The 22,858-nt window shown below is 36.1% G+C and overlaps 1 protein-coding gene across 2 annotated transcripts; it reads right to left on the bottom strand.

The window, feature by feature from the left end:
* Window positions 1-904: 904 nt before the first annotated feature.
* On the bottom strand, window positions 905-9,337 carry LOC115981598 (microtubule-associated protein 70-1-like). Of its 2 annotated transcripts, XM_031103871.1 has the most exons (11): window positions 8,607-9,333; window positions 8,411-8,496; window positions 6,725-6,790; window positions 6,467-6,637; window positions 6,169-6,339; window positions 5,893-6,048; window positions 5,625-5,771; window positions 5,422-5,493; window positions 4,790-5,332; window positions 4,520-4,707; window positions 905-1,431 (listed from the first exon to the last, which is right to left on the bottom strand). In XM_031103871.1, exons 1-11 carry the CDS (start codon window positions 8,866-8,868, stop codon window positions 1,392-1,394), a joined length of 1,902 nt encoding a protein of 633 aa, XP_030959731.1. In that variant the 5' UTR covers window positions 8,869-9,333; the 3' UTR covers window positions 905-1,391. The 2 variants fall into 2 exon arrangements, with proteins under 2 accessions (XP_030959731.1, XP_030959730.1); XM_031103870.1 differs by having other exon boundaries at window positions 6,467-6,790; window positions 8,607-9,337.
* Between the last annotated feature and the right edge of the window lie 13,521 nt (window positions 9,338-22,858).

The raw sequence follows: 22,858 nt of genomic DNA, 5'->3' as shown, positions 1-22,858 counted from the left end.
TCAAGATTATCAAAAATGTTACTCAACATTTTCCACAACACTTAAGTAATAGCTCATTATTAATGGACAAAAATATAATTTTAATTATAAATTTAAATTAAAACCAATAACAACTTATTAGTTATTTTGAACTTATTAGTTATTTTGAATGGATACAACATTGTTCCCACCCCAGCCTTTTAAGCATGCAAGCACGTACAGTTGTCACCATCATTCTAGTAAGTATTGCCATTTCAGTATTTAGGAGTGGGCTTTTTAGGAAATGTCACAAACCTTTTCCCTTTTAAAAGGGAAAAAAAAAAAAAAAAAAACTATATTTTATAATTCCGAAACACCCACATTAATAATTTGATAGATACAGCACAATAACATGAACCCAATGCCTCCACCTTCAACAGGTAAAACATCACTAGGCTACCCAGACGGTTGGTATTGATGTTGTTGGCTAGTTCACGCATTGTTTAACTGTTCCCTATATCCCCACTCCTAAGCTTAATGCCAAATACTTCTTTGCGTTTTCTTTCTTCTTTTTCCCCCTTTTTAGCTTTTGCTTTTCAGGGTTGGACGAAATAGAGTTACTACACGCAATCCTTGCATACTCCCCATTCCAGAAAGGCTAAAAGCCTAAAAGGGAAGCTTTGGTCCTAAGTTGGAACCAAACCTGTAAAATATAGAACCCAGTACAATAGCACAGACCTCCGACTCAGCCAATAAGTGACTAATGGGTCTGAAGCAGACCAATCATTCTTATTATTTTAGTGTAATCTCCAATTTCAGTGTTCTATTTTCCAACACACAGCTCAAATGATAGTCACAAGATTTTTGAACCAGTAAATCATATTTTAGTTTTTAGCTCGCCTTCCATCTCATTAGCAAGATCACAGAAAAAATTGAAAATACCTACTTTTACAGTAATCATTCTACCATAGATTTATAACCAACAAGAAACTAGAGAAGAATTAACACAACCATAGAAGATCTGATCTTGATCTGATTACAAAAATATTAACAAACCTGAACCAACAACAATCACAATAGCGGAAGGAACAAAGTAAAAAGCCAATAAGCTACCTATACAACCACACAACGACTGGCCACTCAAAGAAAACCTGACAAAATGTTAGCCCAAAGTCAATTATCTTCCTTTTGCTTTTTCCTGATCCCTAAGCAGAGGAATAACAGTCTACGTCAGAAGCATACCGATTTCTTCCTCATATTCCGCTCTCTTTTTGGTTTTTCTTGTCTTTGCCAATTTCAGTGAATGTAGATGCCTCGGCATGCCGGTTACATATAATCAATCACAAAATAAGGTGAAATTTAAAAATTAAAATTAAAATTTAAAGGAGAGCAAGGCCTATGAAGATTTACTGCAGCTGCAGCAGGATTTCTCGTCATTGGGTACTGCGTGTTAACCCACCTCGCCCCACATTTCTGCACAAATACAAGGACTCAACAACTTTAATAATTTATGTACAAACAATAATCAGCATAGAAACTATTAATTCACATCTATGCATAAATACAAGGACTCAGCAACTTTAATTAAAAATAATAATCAGCATAGCAACTATTATTTATGGTCAATGTCTTCCATTTTTTTGGGAGGGGAGGGGGGATTCTTGAGCCATCAAGCCTTCATCTTGAAAAAAACAGATGGCCCAATGCTGGCATACCAAACTGGTAAAATGGTCAGATTTTTAAATTTTTGGATTAAGTGATGCCACCTCCACCAAGTCCTAATCTGAAACTTATGCGCTGCCTTTAGATAACAAATGGATGAAAGGTGGCAGCCAATTTGAAAGCTTTTGCACCACCCAATAATTCGTCACATAGCGTACAAATTTATTTAGTATCAGAAAATGTAACATACCATGCAACAGAAAGATTTTGTTTATGAATAATAATCTCTTTTTACCCTCTCATTTAGTCATGACATGTCTCCAGCTAAAATCATTAGCTTGTGTGTCCATATTAACAAGTGACAATACTGGTATTTTATTTAAATGAACAACTTAAAATATCTTCTTTCAGAATTGAGGCTTTTAGCTTTTTACAGGTAAAGTGTAATTTACAATCTTTTTTTTTTTTTTAAAAGTAATTGTTGAAATTTAGCTGCTTTAAATTTGAAGGAAACCATGGTGGTAGTGGCTGCCTCCCATCATGAGCAGTAGCTCTTTATAGGCACTATGCAAAAGGTGGATTGTTATGGAATTTACAAACACCCGTGTCTGACTGGAGTGCCATTACTGACGTGATAACCACTACACAGCATCAAGTTTTAAGTGTAATTGACAATCTTACAATCTGATGAATTCCTATATAATATAAACTGAATTACTAGTATGCTGATATCCCATATCATTTATGACAAGGATGTGTGTGTGTGACCCAAAATATGAAGTCAATTTGGTTCCTCAAAAGAAGGTTGTTAATTTATGGAACGCTCATTTTAGGGAATTGTGTGTCTGTCTCCCTGTGCATATCTGTCCACATTTATGCGTGCCTATCAGCTATCATGTCCATGTGTATGCAAGGAATCCTCAACTACAAACATTAGCATGTACAGAGAAGACATTGAGGACACAAAAACATGTCAACCATTGATTATATCATGCAGATAGCTGTACTAATAAGACTACCTATCATGACTACAGTTTTTTTCCCCTATAAAATTGGACCAATTGGTGTCTAACGGAATCAAAGAGAGAATATACCAAAAGATATAAACCTAATCCTACCCCACCTATCACCACACCCTTCCCTGAGTTTAAAGAAAAGAAAGCATATGCATAAATTATGTAGGTAATCAAGTAGCCACAACTCGAAAAAAAAATAGATATAAAGGAGCCATTATCCAAAGGTAAAGTTTAGTAGTAGATGGAATACCAAAAGCAATTCCCTTGCACTGGTTATAATTATGGCTCTTAAGAAAGAATTAGAAATAAGAGAGAGGAAGAGAGGACAAAGAAACTCATTAATGGCTGAAGGATGACTGGCCATCAAGTCAATCTAATGACAAATTCTGGACTCGCTAATAATGAAATTTTAAATGGCCAACCACAAGTACTCTTTTCATTAAAAAAATTAGGCTCAATTAAAAAACTGTAATACAATTTATTTTCTACACTAAATGTGACTCTGAGGTTAGTCAAGCTTATCCAATCTTTATATTATTAATGTACTTTCATTTACATATTAAGTTAGTGTCTAGGTTTAATGGAAACAATACCAATGTTTTAAAAACCAAACCGTTTAAAGACCTAGAAAAATCAGAAGTTTAAGGTTTTGTGGTCAGACCAAAGTTCAACTGGAGGTCAAACTGTGATAACTTCATATATTTGTCTCCCTGTGTACGAGGGTGTTCCTTTTTTTATCAATATAATCTTATTACTTATCAAAAAAAAAAAAAAAAACTTCATATATTTGTATTAAATTAATTTCAATAAAAATAAATGGATTCAATTTCTGTAAAAAATTAAAATTGAATACAAATAATGTCTAAAAACATTTAAACAATTTTCAAATGTGTTTTGACAGCTTTTATAATGTAAATAGAAAAAAAAAAATAAGCATAAATAAATATCATGTTTATTAATCCTTCAAATACATAGCAGTTCAATCTTAAACAAGATCATTTTCAAAGTAAATTCATAAGCACAATTCCTAAATGACAAATAAATTTAGCAAAGAACACAAACTCTTTGGTACAAATATATTGGGAGTGATTACAATGATTTAGTAACATATTTGGTTCAAAACTCCATGATGTTCATTTGCTATATTTCCAAACATTTCAGACCCCTTCCAACCACAACAGTTTCAAGGTTGGCCAGGGATGGTTCAAACGTTTTGCAGCCATCATTTGAATTGTTCAGTTTTCTTAGCCCAAAGAACTGGCAATCAAACCGATTCATGGTTAACCCAGTCGGATTGGGCGGTTCAGTGTGGATTTTAAAACACTGAACAATACGTGATTACAGACTAAAAATTGGATTTAAAGAACCAAATTTAAGGAGGCAGAAAAAATAATAGTGCCTCGGCACATTCATTTGAATTAGAAAAAAGCACGTATGTTTGCCAAGGAGTGAATGTTAGTACCAACTACAAATCTAGGCTGAGATTTAACTGAATATATTGAGGCAATGTTTGGTATGACATGCCAACAAGTTGAAAGGGATAATGAGAAACAGTAGTGAACTTCATCACTATATGCTTAAATATCGCCCAGATATCACTATTAAGGCAAAATTTACTTTAGAGAACAAAACATATGTCAGATATTACTTGGAATAAGTTTGACCTGAGAATAAAAACACGAAAGACTCAAAGATTTAGAATAAAAGAAGAAACAAGATATCAACACAGATGATTGAGGGGGAGAGATCATGCAAGTCATACACTGGCTGCTATTCTAACAATCCACAAATAACAAATGCAAGCCATGGCAATGCATTCAGTAAATGATACAACCAATTTAGCCCAAGAACATGATCTAAGGTGAAAAAATATTACAAAGTACCTTCCAGGAAGCAGCTGTGTGCTGCTGACAGGGCCCTTTACATTGCCATATCTCTTAGCCCTATTCTCATGATCTTTCTCTACACGCATGGCTGCTACCTCCTTTTCCATGGCAGCTACTTCTCTTCTCATCTTCTTTGCTTCAACTTCCATTGCCTTGGTCAACGTCTCTACTTTCTTTGCTAACATCTGAAAAGCACCAAACAAAACAAAATATTAACTAGAAGTGTTATAAAAATAGAATTATAAAACAATTAGGAAGAAAATCAACCTCAATAGCATCATCCTTGTCCTTAAGGCTTTGATCTTTCTCATGGCCAGCTTTCCTCAAAGCTACGACCTCTTTTTGCAGTAAATCATACAAAACCCCTGGGACATTATCCTCCGTATCCACTGTCTGGAACTCATTTGGCTTTTCATCTGAACTTCCTTTCCAGGTATTATTTGTCTCAACATCTTTTGTTACCTCACAAGATTGGGTGTATGAATAACTAGGACTCGTCCCATTTATGAGAATCTTACCCCTGTCCAATGACCTTGTTCCACCATCAAATGATTTTGAAGTGCCTTTAGCATGCCTCAACACTGCACTGGTGCTAGAGGACAAAGAAGATGATCTCAATTGAGATGTTGGTGTTCTCTTGGATATAAAGCCATTGGAGGTTAGTCTTGAGATGTTATCAGCTCCACCCAGTGACTGACGGCGAGAAGGCCCATTGCTTATACTTCGTGACTCTGGTGTACTGCGAGTGTTACTACTAGGCGATCCTCTCAAACTCTCCTCTAGGACTTTGAGTCGTATATGAAATTTTTCCTGTAGGGACAAAAAAAAAGTTTTCGTTTCAATAACAGAAGAAACATACAATATAGTTTACAACATGGACTATAAAACAAGATCATTACTTTCAACTGTGCTTCAGACTTTGCAGTTCGCTCGGCTATAGTAAGCTTGTCCCGGAGTTGCTGCATTTCTCCCTGTATCAACACAGTTTGGAAATAATTAGATGGAAACCACAAAAGCCAAGTTAGAAAAAAAAATTTATCAAAGAAAGTAACACAATAAGACTACAGTATCAAACCAGAAAGAAATAAAAGTCAACATTTACCTGCAAGAATCTCCGCTCTTCAAGCCATTGCTTTACAGGCATCACTTTGTCATTCGCATCCTTCCACTCATTTGCAACAACTACAGCCACTCTGTTTGCAGTTACCTTTGCACGGGCCAGCTCCCGGTCAAGAGTTTTCCTTTCATCCTGAGGAACAAAAGAATTCAAACCTTGCCACTATAAGGAATTGCCTTCCACTAGAGGAGAATTATCATTATATATAAACAACTTCCAAGATTGAGAATTCAATTATGTTAGGGACATTTACATTCATCTCCTGAACTTTCCGCTGATAATCCCTCACAGCATTTGCAGCAGCACCACCAGCAAGAACAGCCTCTTCCAACTCTCGTACAGTTTGGGTAAGCTTTTCAACCTCTGCAACCTTTTGTCTATGCATTTTGTCCAAAATTTTATTTTCTTCCTAACACACATGATCAGTAGATATATAAATCCATTCTTATTGTATGTAATAAGCAGAAACAACACATATCTAAATCTAATACACATCTGGAAAAAGAACATCATGCAAGTTTGCATTTACCTGGCATATTTCAATCTGCTTCATTAACTCTTGGTTTTTATTCTGGAGGTCATCCACCATAGAGGCCTTTGCCAAAGCAACCTGAACTGTCCTCTCAGCTTCAAGTAAAGCTGCTTCTTTGGATTTTGTAAGACGGTCTAATGCTTTGTTATCATCTTGAAGCTTCGCAATCTGCATGGAATCAAGGTAAATAATTAATGAGAGAATTAATAATCATCCACACTAAAAAATTTCTTTACTTCATGGTAACAAAAAGGAAGAATTTTTTTTTAATTATAGTTCAAATCTCTGGACATACCTCCTGCTTAGCAAGCTTGAGCTCAGCCTCCAGAGGTGCGAGAATGGCTTCAATCGGAGGCATATCATCATCCTTCTGAGCAGCATGAACCCTTCGAAGAGTGGCCTCAGCGGCAAACTGAGCTGCCATGGAAGCCTTCTTCTCATCGTTGATTTTCTTAATTTCAAGATTCTGCAAAATATTTTTTTTGTAGAATAAATACAAGATTGTGACAAGGATCAAATTCAAAACAGAAATGGAAAGAGGCTTGAGCGATACTTTGCTTTCTAAAAGAGATTCTGTTAACTTCAGCTTCCCCTCAACCTTTGACAGTTCATCAGTGAGCTACAGTACGATCAAAAGACATGGAGAAACAAAGTCAGTATCCATTTCAACAAAAGAATATATCTTCAACGCATTAGGTAAAAAGCATTAAAATAAAATAATCCCTGATCAAATATGTCATATCTGTCAAAATAAAAGGGTCCAAAAAATCCAGAAGACAATAAGCTTGAATACTTCAATTGCCATGAAAAAAATCCAATGCAATTGAGGCTCACTATATTTTATATCTAGAATATGAACAAGCAATTGAGATGTCAAAACAAAAACAAACGACCCATAAGCTATAATGCAAACACAACAAAAGGTAAAAAAGCAAAGCTGGCGACATTATCTAACATGCTGATATTGCCAATGAAAACAGTTTACAATAGTATACAACCATACATGGCAGAAACAAAATTTTGGTTGAATTTTGGGCCTCTCTATTAGAGAAAAATGTCCAACAACAACAAACAAAGCCATAGTCTCAAAATTTTGGGGTCAGCTATAGATCCTCAACAGATTAGTTAGGGTTGGCCATATGTATTATTTTACTCCATTCTACTCTATCTATAGTCATTCTATTTGCTACTCCCTTAATTGCTATGTCCTTTTTTATTACTTATACTAATGTGATTTTTTGGACTTCCTCTACCTTTTTTCGTTCCCTCAACTTGGATCAACTCACTCTTTCTTACAGGAGCATTAGTCACTCTCCTCTAAACATGACTAAACCATCTTACGTGACTCTCCAGACATGACTAAACCATCTTACGTGACTCTCCCTCATCTGGAGAGTCAACAACCAAAAATAAAATAAATCAGCGGTATGTTACATAGACAACAAAGCTACGACTCCCATATTGAAAACAACTCACAGTAGGATACATGACAGAAAACCACATTTTATTGTAATTATTGATTACTCTAAAATTAATAAGTTTCCATTTTCAACAAAGAGTTAAATGTAATAAGCAAAAAAGCAACAATGCAAGAACTCCACCGATAAACAATGAACTTCTAGATGTAATTTTGGATTCCTCTGAAATTAACAAATTCCCATTTTCAACAATGTTTTTAAATGCTATAGACATCAAAGCAAGAACTCCAAAGACATCCTAATCTTGTGACGAGACTGCATTAATAGTTAGGAAGCAACTTATACCGCTAACAACATAAATGGACTCAGATCAGCAACAGGACCAACAAGTTCTTCTCACTCGCATCAAATAAAAATTTTGCACACTAATTCATAATCAAGTTTGTAACAAATTACACCGTTAACATTGGCATAGCAAGTAAAAAGAGTAATGAGCTATACAAAGCCCATACCGATAGAGCTAAAGAACCAACCAAATAATAATAATACAATTTCCTTGATCTACATTTGCTAACAAATGATAACGAATAACCCAAAAATACAAATACAGACCCAAAAAAAAAAAAAAAAAAAAAATCGCCATCCTCCATGGACTTCAAAAACCTATTGGTGTTTCTTATCATTCAAATTTTTTATATATTTAATTTATTGAAGGATAGAAAATTTTATTTTTCAAAAAAAAAAAAAAAAAGAATTATCCAATTTATGAATGAAAAATAAAATGTAGTAATGGAATTAAAGAAGAAGAAAATGGAAATAACCTCTTCAACGGCCTTTTCTCGAAGTCGTTCGGAGAACCTCAAGGCCTTGATCTCAGCTTGCGCTTCTCCTAACTCTCGGTCCTTATCTGCACAACCAAACACCACCAGTGGAAGGAAAAAGGAATCAATATTCAAACCGAGATAAGAGCAAGCAAAATAAGGCTCGAAACGCAGCAGATCGAGCCGCATTTCGCACCTCGGACTTCATTCTCGAGCCGATTGAGCTCCACCTTGACCGGATCCGAGCCGTGAAGCAGGTTTATGAACTCGTCCGCGTCCATACTCGGCCTCACCGACGTCCTCCTCCTCGACGAGCTCTTCCCTTCCTTGAACGATCCCGACACCATCAACGGCGCCGGCTGCATCGCCGTCGGAGTCCAGTCCGGAAAAGTACTACGGCCATTGGTGGCCTCCCCCGCCGGAGAAAGCGCTCCTCCATCTTCCGACAACTCCGCCATAGCTGATCTCGCCGATTCTACTATCTCACATCCAAATGCACCACCTCGGATCCAAAAGCTAGGGTTTCAAATCAAAAAATATATATATAAAAATTTATTATCTTCTTCTTTCTTCTTCTATATTATTGTACAGATATACAGGTATATGGATATAGAGAGAGAAAGTGTGGGTTTGAAAATGGTAGTTTAAGAGAGAGAGAGAGAGAGAGAGAGTAGTTGCTTTTTGTGTGTTTTCTTTTTCTGTTTCTCTCTCTATTACAGAGATTGTGATTTAAATCTGGTTGTTTGTATCTCTCTTCTCTCTCTCCCTCTCTCTCTCTCTATATAGCTTAGCTAAAGGAGTGTGATAGTAATAGTAGTGAGAGAAAGAAGAGAGAGAGAGAGAGAGATTGAATTTAATTTGAATAAATTAAAGAAAAATATATAGGATTGGCAGGAGCCGCTTTGCTGTTAAGCACAGTGAGAGAGTAGTATTGGTAGTGAGAGATAGAGAGAGAAGAGAGAGAGAGAATGCTTCTCTCATCAGTCACTGTATTATTAGCAAACAGTAAAGTTAAACTCAAACTCCACTTTGTGTTTACTGTTGTGTCATAAATTTTGGTGTAATGCTTTGGTTGACGACAATCACAACATTTTCAAAACAAATGATAGGTAGAAGATTATTACCGGTTATAATCTGGACACTGGACACACGACTAACATTATTTTTTATTTACCATTTATATTGGAGTAGTTTTTAGTATCACATAAATTGTGACAATTTTTGCGACAATTATCTTACGTGTTAGAATTTAATTGGCTGTTTGTCATTTTTATATGGACTCACAATTTTTTCTCTATTACTCACAGTCTCCCATGTGGACAATTGTGGTATAAGTCTTGTTATTTTATGCTGTCTTAAAATTTTTCCTTATATAGTCCACCATCTAAAATTAGTTATAAAAATATTATAAAATTGTTGTCATTATTGTGGACCATTTCTTTAAATTTTGTTCACAATCGAGTCCTAAGCCAAGAGAAAATGAGGAGAATTATGATAAAAGAAAAGGTTGACTACCAATGTAAAATTTAATGCACTCTAAAATTTTGGAACTAAAACTTTGCTATTATTGTACTCCCTCTATTTCAATTTGTTTGTTCAGTTTGAAAAGTCAAATTTTTTAACGAAACATCATTTATTATTTTATCTGTTTTATAAAAATTTATAAATTTACAAAACTACCCTTAAATAAATTTATCAGCCTTTTTATAAAAGAGTTATTCTTAATAGGGCAACTAAAAAGGTGTCCCAATTAGATAGATTTTTTTAAATATTTGTTAGTTTTCTTTTTAAATAGTTTTGAAAATAAAGTAGAGGTATAATAGGAACATTAGTAAATTAATTACTCTTATTTTTAAAAACAGAACAATATTTTGGGATATTCGAAGATGGAATAGAGGACAAATAAACTGGGACGAAGAGAGTAATAAAGTTAAACTAAGCTCTAAATAGTAATACTACTACTTAACGTGAACTTTTAATTCTACTATAGTATTATTATTATTATGTTATGGTTATATTTATTTATTTATTTATATTTTAGTGGTAGTATTAGAGGTAGGTTTGGCTACAATTTTTTGTTTTTGGGTTTTTTTTTTTTTCTCCGTTTTTTTTCAAATAATCTAATTTTTAATTTTTTTAAAATAAGGTAATTTTTAACTTTCTCTTCTCATATTATACAATTAAGCTACTGGAATGAGCTTTTCTCAACAACAACAAAAATGCTACTGGAATAAGCTGTTTACTAATTAAGCTGTTTACTTAACTGGACCTCAACTTTTACTTCAACCACTTATTATTTTATTGGTATATTTATTTATATTTTAGTAGTAGTAGTAGTAGAACTAGTAGTATTTGTTTGTTTAGTTTTGTTTACTAGGTTTTGTCTGTGCCGTGCGTACTGCGTGTCGAGGCGTACGTTAGCTTGATAGAGATTTTGTTCGCTTTTTTAATACGAAGCTAATCTCCAGTTCCTGGGCCCGGCCCCATTATTTGAAACAATGTATAAACGCATGTTTTTAATTTTTAAACAATATTTTTATACACTTTTTTACTCACATATATTTTCAAAAAATACAAATAATATTGCTAGAATAACGTTACCAAACAGCCCTTGATTTCCATTTGATCTTGTGAAATAAAGAGCCTGTTTGATAAGAGATCTCTAATAACATTGTTTGTATTTTTTGAAAATACGTATGGATGAAAAAGTATGTGAAAATACGTGTAATATTATTTAAATACTGAAAACTGTTACTTAAACAACGGTAACAAACAAGCCCAAAATTTACAAAAATACAAGTTACCCTCTTTAAATTTGAGCAATTCTTCTCAAAAAAAAAAATTTTTGAGCAATTGATTTGGTCTTGTAAATTTTATTTTTGTTGACTTGGTCATGTAGAGCAATTGCATCAGTTGATGCATAATTATGCAAAATGGAAAAAGTGGCTAATTTTACACAATTTGAGCAAAAAAAACACTCACACTAGTGGGTGTAAAATTATGCATTTATGTACAATTGCTACAGTAAAAGCATCCACAACAATCCACGTATAATCTTTTAAAATAGAAAAAAGTACAAATTTTACACATTTTGAGCAAAAAAACACCCACATCAGTAGGTGTAAAAATGTGTAAAATTGTGTAAACATTTCCATGAGCTACAGTAAGAGCATTCACATCAGTTCTTTTAAATTTTCTGTTTATTTTACACGAAAAAAACCTACTTTTTCTATTTTACACATCCACTTTTACAAAACACTCACATCAATTTATCTATTCTACACATTTATTCAATAAAATATTCATTATTTTACAATTTTTTATTATTCACTCCCTCACTGCCCCTCTCTCTCACAAACCCACAGCCACCATCATCACCACCCAACCACCATCACCACCATCATCAGAAACCAAAAGCCATTAAATCAGAAACCGATCTCCAGACATGCCGATCAAAACTCCATCAGAACCCACCCGATCTCCACCCAAAATCAAAGAAAAATCAACATCAAATCAACCAACACCGATCAACCTACACAAAGAAAAATCAACGCCGATCAAAACGCCATCATCTCCATGCCTCCACGCCTCCACGCCTCCACACCTCCACACATACCCAGATCAACCCACAACCCAAATCAACCCAGACCAAGCAAACCCACACAAACCAAGACCAACCTACACCATAAACTCAAATTAAACCACCATCAAGACCTCCCCACGTCGCTGCCATCGATCTTCGACCCAAACCCATACCGCCACCATTGAGACCACACCACACGCCACGCATCGATCTCGCCACGCTATGAACTCCAGTGGCATGCTTTGAACGAGAGAGAGAGAGAGAGAGAGAGAGAGAGATGTGAGAGAGGGAGAGAGAACTGAGGATGAAAGGATGGAGTGGGTTTTTTGTGAGAGAAAGAGAGAGCGCACAGCGCCTGAGAGAGAGGGAGGTGAGAGTCAGGTAGAGAGGAGAGAGAAAAAACTATTAAAAAACTAAATACACATGCAACAATGTCTGTGTAAATTTATACGGGTACTGTAGCTAGTTGATAATTTTACAAAAGTTTACATACTTTTAAATAGACTGATGTGGAGTGTTTTTTGGTTCAAATTTTGTAAAAGTGGTCAAAATGTGTATTTTACACATTTATAAAAGAGCTGATGTGAATGCTCTAACCATGTATATTTACACGGTTACTGTAACTTGTTTATAATTATTTTATTAATTTTTTTCTCTCTCTTGTCTCTATTGGTCTCCGTTTTTCTCATTTTTTTCTCTCTCTTGTCTCTGCTTCTTTTTTCCTTCTCTCTCACTCTTCATTCACTTTTTGCTTCAATGGGTCTGATCAACCTCTTCGTCGGCCTCTTCTTTTCAACCTGCTTCAACGGGTCTGATCAACCTCTTCTTTTCTCATTCACTCTCTATTGGTTCTCTTCGTCGGTGTCGACTTCGGCTTGAATGGGTCTGATCAACCTTCGCTCCGATCAACCTTGGGTTTCTGCTTGAATAGGTCTGGGTTTTGGCTCCAATCAACCATAAGAATGAGAAACAAAAAAATCACAAAGCTTGGGTCTGAGAGATTTGGGTTTCGGCTTGATGGTGGCTGGGTGATGATGACGGTGGTTGGGTCTGAGAGAGAAAGAGAGAGGCAGTGAGAGAGAGAGAGGCCACGAGTGAGAAAATAATAAAAAAATGTAAAAGAATGAATATTTATTGAATAAATGTGTAGAACAGATAAACTGATATGGTGTTTTGTAAAAGTGGATGTGTAAAATAGAAAAAGTAAGTTTTTTCTTGTAAAATAGATAGAAAATTTGAACAAATTGATGTGGTTGCTCTAACCATGCATATATGCACGGTTACTGTAGCATGTGCATTTAATATTTTATTAATTTTTTTCTCTCTCTTGTCTCTGCTCTCACTCTCACTCTCACTTGCACCACTACCGCCGGTCAAACCATGTGTCCACTGCCACCGATCATCAAACCCTCCACTGTCGTTGGTCAAGTCCATCACACTTGCCGCCATGAGCGAATATGCTTCATTATACCCTCCAATCGAGCCGACCAACTTCAATCTAATCATCCTTGGCACAGGCCTACCAGAATCCGTGATTGTCGTCATTGCCTCTGCCAACGGCAAAACCGTCCTCCACCTCGACCCCAACCTATTCTACGACTCCAACTACACCTCCCTCTCCCTCCACGACCTCTCCTATTTCCTCATTTCCCATTCTGCCCCTCCTCACTCTCCACCCTCTGCCCCATTCAACGGCCACGATTTCATCCTCGCGACTCTCACTGCCCATCCCCTCTCCTCCCATGTCGAAATTTCCTCTTTTGCCCCTGACGTCCTTGACGAAGAACATTCTAGAAATGGGTTTCGGATTGGGTCTGTGAGAGAGAAGCGATGAGGGAGAAAATAATAAAAAAAATTGTAAAAAAATGAATATTTTATTGAATAAATGTGTAAAATAGATAAACTGATGTGGGTGTTTTGTAAAAATAAGTGTGTAAAATAGAAAAAGTTGCTTTTTTTATGCAAAATATAAGGAAAATTTGCATCAACTAATGCAATTGCTCTAAGTATGTATTTGTTGTCACATTTAATCCTTTCTTTTCTATCCATAACTCTCCTTGTTATTAATTTTTTTTTTTTAAATATGTAAAAATACAAGTATTATCATTTAAGTTCAGGTAATTGTCATTTTCATATGCTTAAATATTATATTCTTCATTTTTGTCTTGTAAGTTTATATTTATTATTACTGTTAATTCTTTTTAACAACAGCTTTTTTAATAGAATAGAGGAAGGATTAACTGTAATATAATAAATATGAACTTACAATATCAAAAATAAAAAATAAAAATAATTATTGACCAAATTTAAAAAGGTATAATTTGTATTTTTGCTAGTAAAATTGGTGCCATTTTACGTTATCCACCAAAAAAATTATTGTCTGAAATTCAAAACCAATATTTTCGTTCTTCATCTTTCTCTATCAATCTGTTTCTATCTTTTCTTTTATTTTCTATGATATTGACATTTGCGAGGGATTTTATTTTTAGGTACTCCAACCAAGCTATAGGGGTGGCAATAGCATAACCTCAATTTATTTTTTTGAGAAACAAACACACACACACACACAAGGGAGAGGGAAAGGGGCTCTAACACAAAGGCACACCACAACTCCATTCAAAAGTTATGGTAACTTTTAGAGTTTGATTATTAGTCAAAACTCTGTTTTGATTCTTTTAGATGACTTGCCTTTCAATCTCGCATCTTTTTGGGTGCAAGTCCATGGTATACCAGTGAGATTCATGAACCAAAGGGTGGCGGAAGGAATATGTGGCATTGTTGGGCAGGTGATACAACCATCTAAAACAGAAGAAGAGGGGGGGAGTTTCTTGAGGGTACGTATCAAATTGGATGTTACTCGATCACTAAGTCGAGGACATATGGTGGCTATGGGACCAAAAAATTAAAAAACAATGGGTGTCCTTGAAGTACGAACGACTCCTTAATCTCTATTATTGGTGTGGTTGTCTCACACATGACGATAGGGATTGCGAAAGCTGGATTGATAGTGAAGGCACTATCACTACTACAGATCAACAATCTAGCCCTTGGTTACATGCTGCACCTTATAGTCGCTCACAGAAGCGAGTGATTACAGTGCCACGTTTTTACAAGAAACATAGGGATTGCTCTTCTCAGCCATAACAGCCTGTGAACTCAAGGCCAATTCTAATGGGGGGCACGGCGGCTCCACCGCCATCAAGGCCAACTCTAGATTAGGCTATCTTTCATCAGGAAATTTTTTTGAAAAAACCTTTACCTTGCAACACTTAAACGGTTACAGCTAGCCAAAATAACTCCACTCCTTTATGATCAGGTGGAGTGGAAATATATGGAGAAAGTTTTGGAAAGGTTGGGTTTTTGTGAAAGGTGGAGGCAACTGATGATGGAATGTATCACAAATGCATCCTATTCGGTGCTAATAAATGGTGAACCTCATAGGAACATTACTCCCACAAGGGGACTCCGTCAAGGGGACCCTCTTTCACCATACTTGTAGTTGATGTTCACCGAGGGTTTAAATGATTTAATTAAGAAGGCAGCCATGTGTGGAGATATTAGGGGGGTGGCCATATGCAAAACAGGGCCTCGACTAACCCATTTACTTTTTGTAGATGATAGTTTGATTTTTTTGCAGGGCCTTGGAGAATGAATGTCAAGCTTTGTTGGAGGTGTTGGCCAAATATGAAAGAACCTTAGGTCAAATGATTAATAGGACCAAGACTACCTTATTTTTTTGCAAATCAACTAACCATGATATGCAGATTTTTATCAAGGATGCTCTTGGGGTTCCTGTGGTACAGCATTATGAGAAGTACCTAGGACTTATCTCTTTCATTGGCAGGAAGAAAAAGGACAGCTTTGCAAATATTAAACAGCGGATTTGGAAGACCTTACAAGGATGGGAAGCTAAACTCTTGACCCAAGCTAATTAAATCTCTTGCTTAAGCCCTCCCCACTTATAAAATGTCTTGTTTCAAGCTCCCGGTCACTTTATGCCATGAGATTGAAGCACTTATTTGAAAATACTTTTGGGGGCAGCAAGGCAAAAATAGAAAAATTCATTGGTTGAAATGGGAGACAATGTGCTAGCCCAAGTTACATGGAAGATTGGGTTTTAAAGATTTGACTATGTATAATGATGCTCTCTTGGCAAAGCAAACATAGCGCCTCCTTCATGATACCAAATCTTTATTTTACTAGGTCTTCAAAGCTAAATTCTTCCCCAATTGTTCGGTGATGGAGGCAACATATCCAAACAATTCTTCTTATGCTTGGAAAAGCATCTTCAAGGGGAAGGAAGTCATTAAATGTGGAGCCTCATGGAGAATTGGAACAGGTGCTGCAGTAAATTGGGGTAGCAATTGGCTTCCAACACGAAATAATCCAAGGATTATTTCTCTAGTCATGCCGGGTCTGCCTTCACACAAGGTTAGCTTCCTAATCAACCTAGCACAACTAGTTTGGAAAGAGCACATCCTTGATAATTATTTCTTTGAGTTTGAGGCAGAAACAATTAAGCGAATCCCCTCTATTAATCAATCCAAGAAGATGTTCTGATTTGGCCCTGGAATCATGATGGTGAGTATTTGGTGAAATCTGGGTACCAATTTTTGTAGCGAGCCTCTCAAGCCCAACAACCCAGTAACTCTATGGTGGAAAACCTGAAACCATTATGGAATAAAGTCTGGGGACTCAATGTTCCAACAAAGGTAAAAAACTTCACTTGGTATGCTTGTTAAAACTCCATACCTACGAAGATCAATCTGATGAAGAGGGTGGTGGTACCCGATGGTCTTTGTGACATTTGAAAGCTACAAAACGAAGATACTACCCATGCCATGTATCATTGTTCAAAGTTGGACACCCTCTGGAATTTGACACCAATTTGGAATCACTCCATGTTAAAACAGAGTTCAAGTTTGATTGACATGCTTGGCTTTGTTTTCCTAGAAGATAGGAACCCGAAGCTGTTTATCTAGGTGACGTGGGTGGTTTGTGAAAGTTCAAATAGTGTATAAAACACTATGAACGTTTAGACCCCCAATTTACAAATTACCAATTCAATCTTAATGTCAAACAATTAATGAGCGGAATATGAACATAAGCTTAAAACAGAATTGATAAACAATCTAAACCAAATAAAATCACATCCACAGCAGAAATTAAATGGAAAAGATTAAGGGAAGAGAGATACAAACACAAGGACAACACACGATGTGTTATCGAAGAGAAAACCGAAACCCTCGGCGTAAAACCTCTCCGCCGCCCTCCAAGCGGTAAATAATCCACTAAAGAATGTAGTTGGGATACATGAACAACAGAAGACCCTCCAAGCCTAATCTACCCAATGTACCTAAGCCCTCCAAGTTCCTACTCCAACGAGGTTACGCCGAACCTATTTCTTTTTTAGCTTACCGGATTCCGCTACTTGACCATAGCATCAACCAATATGAAATTGGTCCCCTCTTAACTGCTTCCCAAACAACAAATGGTCTTCTCACAGATATAGGTATGGTGAGAAAAGGTTTTGGTAATGTACCTCTCAAGGATTTGACAATGGAGAGGAAGAGAGTAGAGGAATTTGAAGAGTCTCTATGTGAATATTGTGGATGAATCAATCTTGTTTTTCTCTAAGGTTTCTCTTTCAAAATTCTCTCTGGAAGCTCTCTGAATATCATGATTATAAGGGTCTATATATTGTAGGGTGAGAAGGAATGTGAAAAGTCAGTTTTTCCCAAACAGGGTGGTCTGGCGACTTGGCCTCGCGACTGGGCTAAGTCGCGAGTTCAAGCCTCGAGCTAACGACCTGGCCAGCCTGAGACTTTTGTCCTGTAGTGCAACAGCTAGCATGACTCTTCAACTCCCCTGCATACTCCACACATGTGCCAGCTTTGGCGGCTTGCTAGTCGCGAGTCACCCGCGAGTTCCAACCGCGAGTTTCTGCATCCTTGCACAATTTTGAGCATTTCTTCACACTCTCTCGCTCACTACCCTTACATGATTCCCACCTAAATACAGGGTTACTAATTGGTAAAATACAAGCAAATTTGGTATGGAATAAAGCCAACAAGATGGTTGATAAAATTCAACCTTACAGTTTGGAATTGTCGGAACAATTTGAGATTAGGCAAACCAGTGGCCCCATTGAACTAGCTATTGCAACTAGCCAAGGAACGCCTACAGGAATGTGAGTCTCTCATAGTGAGTCCACTAAGAGGTTGCCCTCCGCAACCACAAGTGATTTGGACACCTCCATCAACCTCATGCTTCAAAATTAATTTCGACGGTGCTACGTTTGAGAAGGAAGGAAGCGCTAGTCTGGGTGTGGTAATCCGAAGTGGTGCTAGACAGGTTATGACATTGCTCTCTCAGCTAATATCATTGCCTCACTCTGTCATCGAGGTAGAAGCATTGGCTGCACAACGTGGAGTGGAACTTGCACTGGAATTGGGCTTCTATAATATCGAGCTTGAGGGAGCTTAGCTGGCCTAATTAGTTCTCTCAATGATGGTCATGGGACTCTAGCTCAATATGGTCACATTGTAACAGATATTCATTACCTTGCCTCGCAGTTTTCTGTTTTCAATTTATCTCTTGTACGTAGGCATTGTAACAAAGTGGCTCATTCTCTGGCGAGAAGAGCACTCATTTCATCACCCTTGTTAATTAGGATGGAAGATGTACCTTCAGATGTTATTCATGTACTACATGCTGATTTAAGCACACTTCCTTAATAAAATGTTTATCCGGATTCTCAAAAAAAAAAAAAAAATGTTCTTAATACACATTTAAATTTCGTTTAAATCCAATTTTTTTTTATTCAATCTATGAACTTTTTTTTTTATTCAAAGATTTTTTTTTATCGTACCTTCAAAATCTTTGATGAGATGGATGTGTGAACGATGTTGGCATGGAAGACTAGGATAGCAGGATTAGCATTGAATTGATGCGAGTGCTAATTGCATACATTCTAACGGAAATTGGGGTCTCGTACCAAACAAGTTTGACTACCACGCTCTCTTTGTGTAGTCACTGTTTTCTAGTGAAGTATGTGTATCTACCTTTTTGATTGAATGGCTTGCATGCGTGGAAAAGATCAGACCTTAATTAGTTCGAGCATTATGGTATAATGTTGATTTGCTTGGTTGAGCTACTCTACTCGACACCGTTTTCTACCTCATTGACTCCTTTTTCAGGAGAATTTAGAATTTATCATTCCCCGATTCTCTGCTAAGTGTATTAGGACAATCTAGTCTTTTGCTATGGGATTTTCTTAATAAATCATTGGCCTGGTGGAGAGTCGTGAACTTCTAACCACTAATCTATCATCTTTTCTTACAATAAAATTACTGTGTGTGTGTGTGTCATGCACCTCTGATCTACACAAATGCATGGTGGTCATGGAAGAGCGAGTATCTACTGGCGTGAAAGAGCAAGATTTGTAATCTCTTTTTTTTTTTTTAATGTCAGAATAGGAGGAACTAGAAGGAATCTGCACCAAAACGTAGTGTGTGTGGTCTGGTGAAAATTAAGGTCATAAGTGCTTGTTGCAACTAGATCTGCTCTACCATGAGCCGTGCTCAAGGCTCAACACTCTTGGTCTAAAACCCAAGCTTTGATTTGTTGGGTTCTAAGTAAGGGTGACGCCATGTGTAATTCAGGGAAGTCACAGGACCACCTGACTAGGAAAAAAAAATTATATACCTTAAAAAATGAATTTTAAATTAATACAGGTTGTTGACCACCCTAGAAAAAAAAATTAAAAACTTGAACATCATAAATTAAAATTTGAGCATATTAAAAATAAAAATTTGACCTCTCCAAAATTTTGGTTTGTTAAAGATTGAACCAAAAAATTACGAGAAATGTTATGTTCATAATATTTTCATAACATTTTCATAACAAATCCTAAGTGGTAGATTGTTATTAGCTATTATTGGTGGATAAAAAAATAATTTTTGTGGTATGTAAATTAGAACCAATAACAAATTGCTACCTAGAATTTGTCGTAAAAATTTCGTGAACATTGCATTTCTCAAAAATTACCCAAACAATCAAATTATCCTAAAAGCCCAAAATCAAATGAAAATGCATATTTTCAAATAGCTAGTCAGTTGGTCTATTACATAAATTTGTTGGATTTATGTAATACATCTTATACATATGCATATGCACTAAATGATGCATCAATACTTTATTGAACAAGATTAATGTACGGTTTAATGCCTAAGTTGAATATGTTGAATGAAATTATAGTTTACTATTTATTCTTTTGCTAGCACTATGGACACATTTCTTATTATAAAGAAATCACTTGCATTGCAAAATTCATCTTCTAAGAAAAATGGCATTGACTTGAATAATCTTCTTCAAGATCTTAAGTTATGAGAAAATGTCTCATCTTGTCATCCTAATGATGAAGATGAAATAAAATAAAATAAAAAGCATATTTACAAAGAGGTTCTTGTCAACCTTTTGGCCATAATTTTCCTAAAAAAGAAATTAGTGGAGCATTACATCAATTTAATCCTGATTAGTTTAAATAATACAAAAGATTGGTTGGAACAGATCATAAAAAATTATGATGCATTTTGTTCATATTATTACTTATTTTGGCAAGATGTTGGTAATTCAATAAGAGATTAGTTGTTAATTTAATGATTACTTGGTTGTGTACGTTGAAAAGATGTAGTTGATAACATTAATAATAAAACTATTATACAACGATTTCAAAATATGAAAAACTCGTAAAATGAAATTTTAAAACTTTATATATTTGGGCGTTTTTCTTTTTTGTGATGTCGATATATTCAAGTTTTATTTTTATTAAATTTTGTTCAATTTAAGTTTTTTAATGACCACCCTGAAAAAAATTCCTAGAGCCACTATTGGGTTCTAAAGGGGATCGACGACATTGCAATTTGGTGGTTGGGTTTTTCGTTGGATCTTGTTGGGTTTGTTTTTACTTTTTATGTGGCTATGTTTGGGTGTTTATGGATATCTTATGGTGGTGATTCGAGAGAAAATGTAAATTTGAGAAAGGATGGGGAAACATTTTGATATTTAGGGGGTGAGAAAATAATAATATTTCAATAAAGTAGCAATAAAATATTGAAACTGATGTAGTTGTCTATAAATAGTAGATTAGTTAATTAAAGTAATAAAAGTGGAGTTTTTAGATTAATTTAGACTGAATTAAATATGTAGAGCCTAATGTGAATGCTGTTAGTTAGACAAATCCCTAGCCACCAGTACTGCAGTACTCTCTCTCCTTTTTGCTTTCCATTATTGTTTTAAGGTTCCATCATCCAATCTCTGAGACTAAGGTGTGGTTTGGATAAGAATTATTGCGTCTGCATTTTATGTTCTGCATTTTTCTCTTTTTTTTTTTCCTCACGCGTTTCAGCTTTTTTAGGAGACAAGAATCACTGTTCACGCACTGTTCAACACTGTTCACGCACTAAAAAATATTAAAAATGGGTCTCACGGTACTATTCACACATTTAAAAATTATTTTGCTACAGTGTTTTCAGTTTTCAATTTCAGTAAAAATAAGTTGTATCCAAACGAACCCTAATTGTGATATATGTGTGTCTTTATTCTAGTTCTTACGCATGGACAAGCCTTCAGAGTTCGTGAAGGTCGTGACACTAATGGCCTAGTGGGTAACGTACGTGAACGAGGCCATGGTTCAATCGCTCTTTCACTGCATGCATCGTAAACACACTATGAAAAAACTCTAGATATGAGCTCGGAACTTAGAAGTTTTCAGTTTTGTATCCTGATGATTACCGTATGATCATATCTTATTTTCCTTGGACTCTACGTTTAAGCTATTCAAATATAAAAAGGACAATAATTGAAGAAGGTAAAATGGATATAGACAGTCTCATTCTATTGAATTAGTCATGAGCGACGGTGCTTTTAGCTTGTGATCAAGATGAGGAATGAAGACGAGGTGTGTGTACATAAGAGGACAGATCCTCCGTGGAGGACGAGTGATAAAGTGGATGGATACAAAGTGGAAGGGACAAAGTCACATGACATCCACATGATTTAAGTAGTCCTCAAGAAACCTCTAAAGGAAATATCTTACGCCTCACAATTAACCCTAATCAACAAAATTGTTATATAGAAAGAATCCCGTAAAATACGTGCTTTTATGAGGATCTTCCTTATAAGGAAAATTTCCTCTTCCCCAAGAAAGAAAAAATCGGTTCTACACTACTATAAAAACTCCAAAGCACTCATAAACCAAGGTACGCATAATTTACCTAACTCTGGTACTCTAAAGTTGTGAGAAGTTTTCTAACTTAACTTTCAGAGGGTCTTTAGCCGGTACCACACCGGTACTCTCCTAAGATCTTCTTGTTCTGTGTTGTGCAGGTGTTGTCTTGAGCACGTGAGGATTGTGTAACTTACCGATGATTTTCAGCATCATTAGTTGGCACTGTTTGTGGGGGAGAAGTGTGGACTTGTAAGCCATACTACCACTTTCTAGACAAAGAGTTACATGGTGCTCACTCGCTCGATGGCAACCACCAACAATGTTCAAAGAGATGAACCACACACCGCCACCCTTGAAAGACAAGTTCAAATTCTCGCTGCTGTCGTAGAACGCCTCACCAAGCAGAACCATGATCTAGAAGAGCAGCTGTGCCAAAATAACGCGAGGCTAAATACTCATGAGGAGGACCAAGAAGGCACCAACGCTAAGAGAAGGGACTAAGAGGGGCCGAAAGGTAGCAATGCCCCAAGCAGACCAGAGAGACAAGACACAAGCCGTCCATTCATCGCTGATACGGCTCCTCCTCACAAGGTTACGGAAATGCAGATGATAAAGGAACAAATGGACTTCATGA

The sequence above is a fragment of the Quercus lobata genome, chromosome 3 (assembly GCF_001633185.2).
Source record: "Quercus lobata isolate SW786 chromosome 3, ValleyOak3.0 Primary Assembly, whole genome shotgun sequence".
In the NCBI taxonomy this organism is placed as follows: Eukaryota; Viridiplantae; Streptophyta; class Magnoliopsida; order Fagales; family Fagaceae; genus Quercus; species Quercus lobata.
The sequence above is the reverse complement of the archived record's forward strand: the minus strand, read 5'-3'. Positions and strand labels throughout refer to the sequence as shown.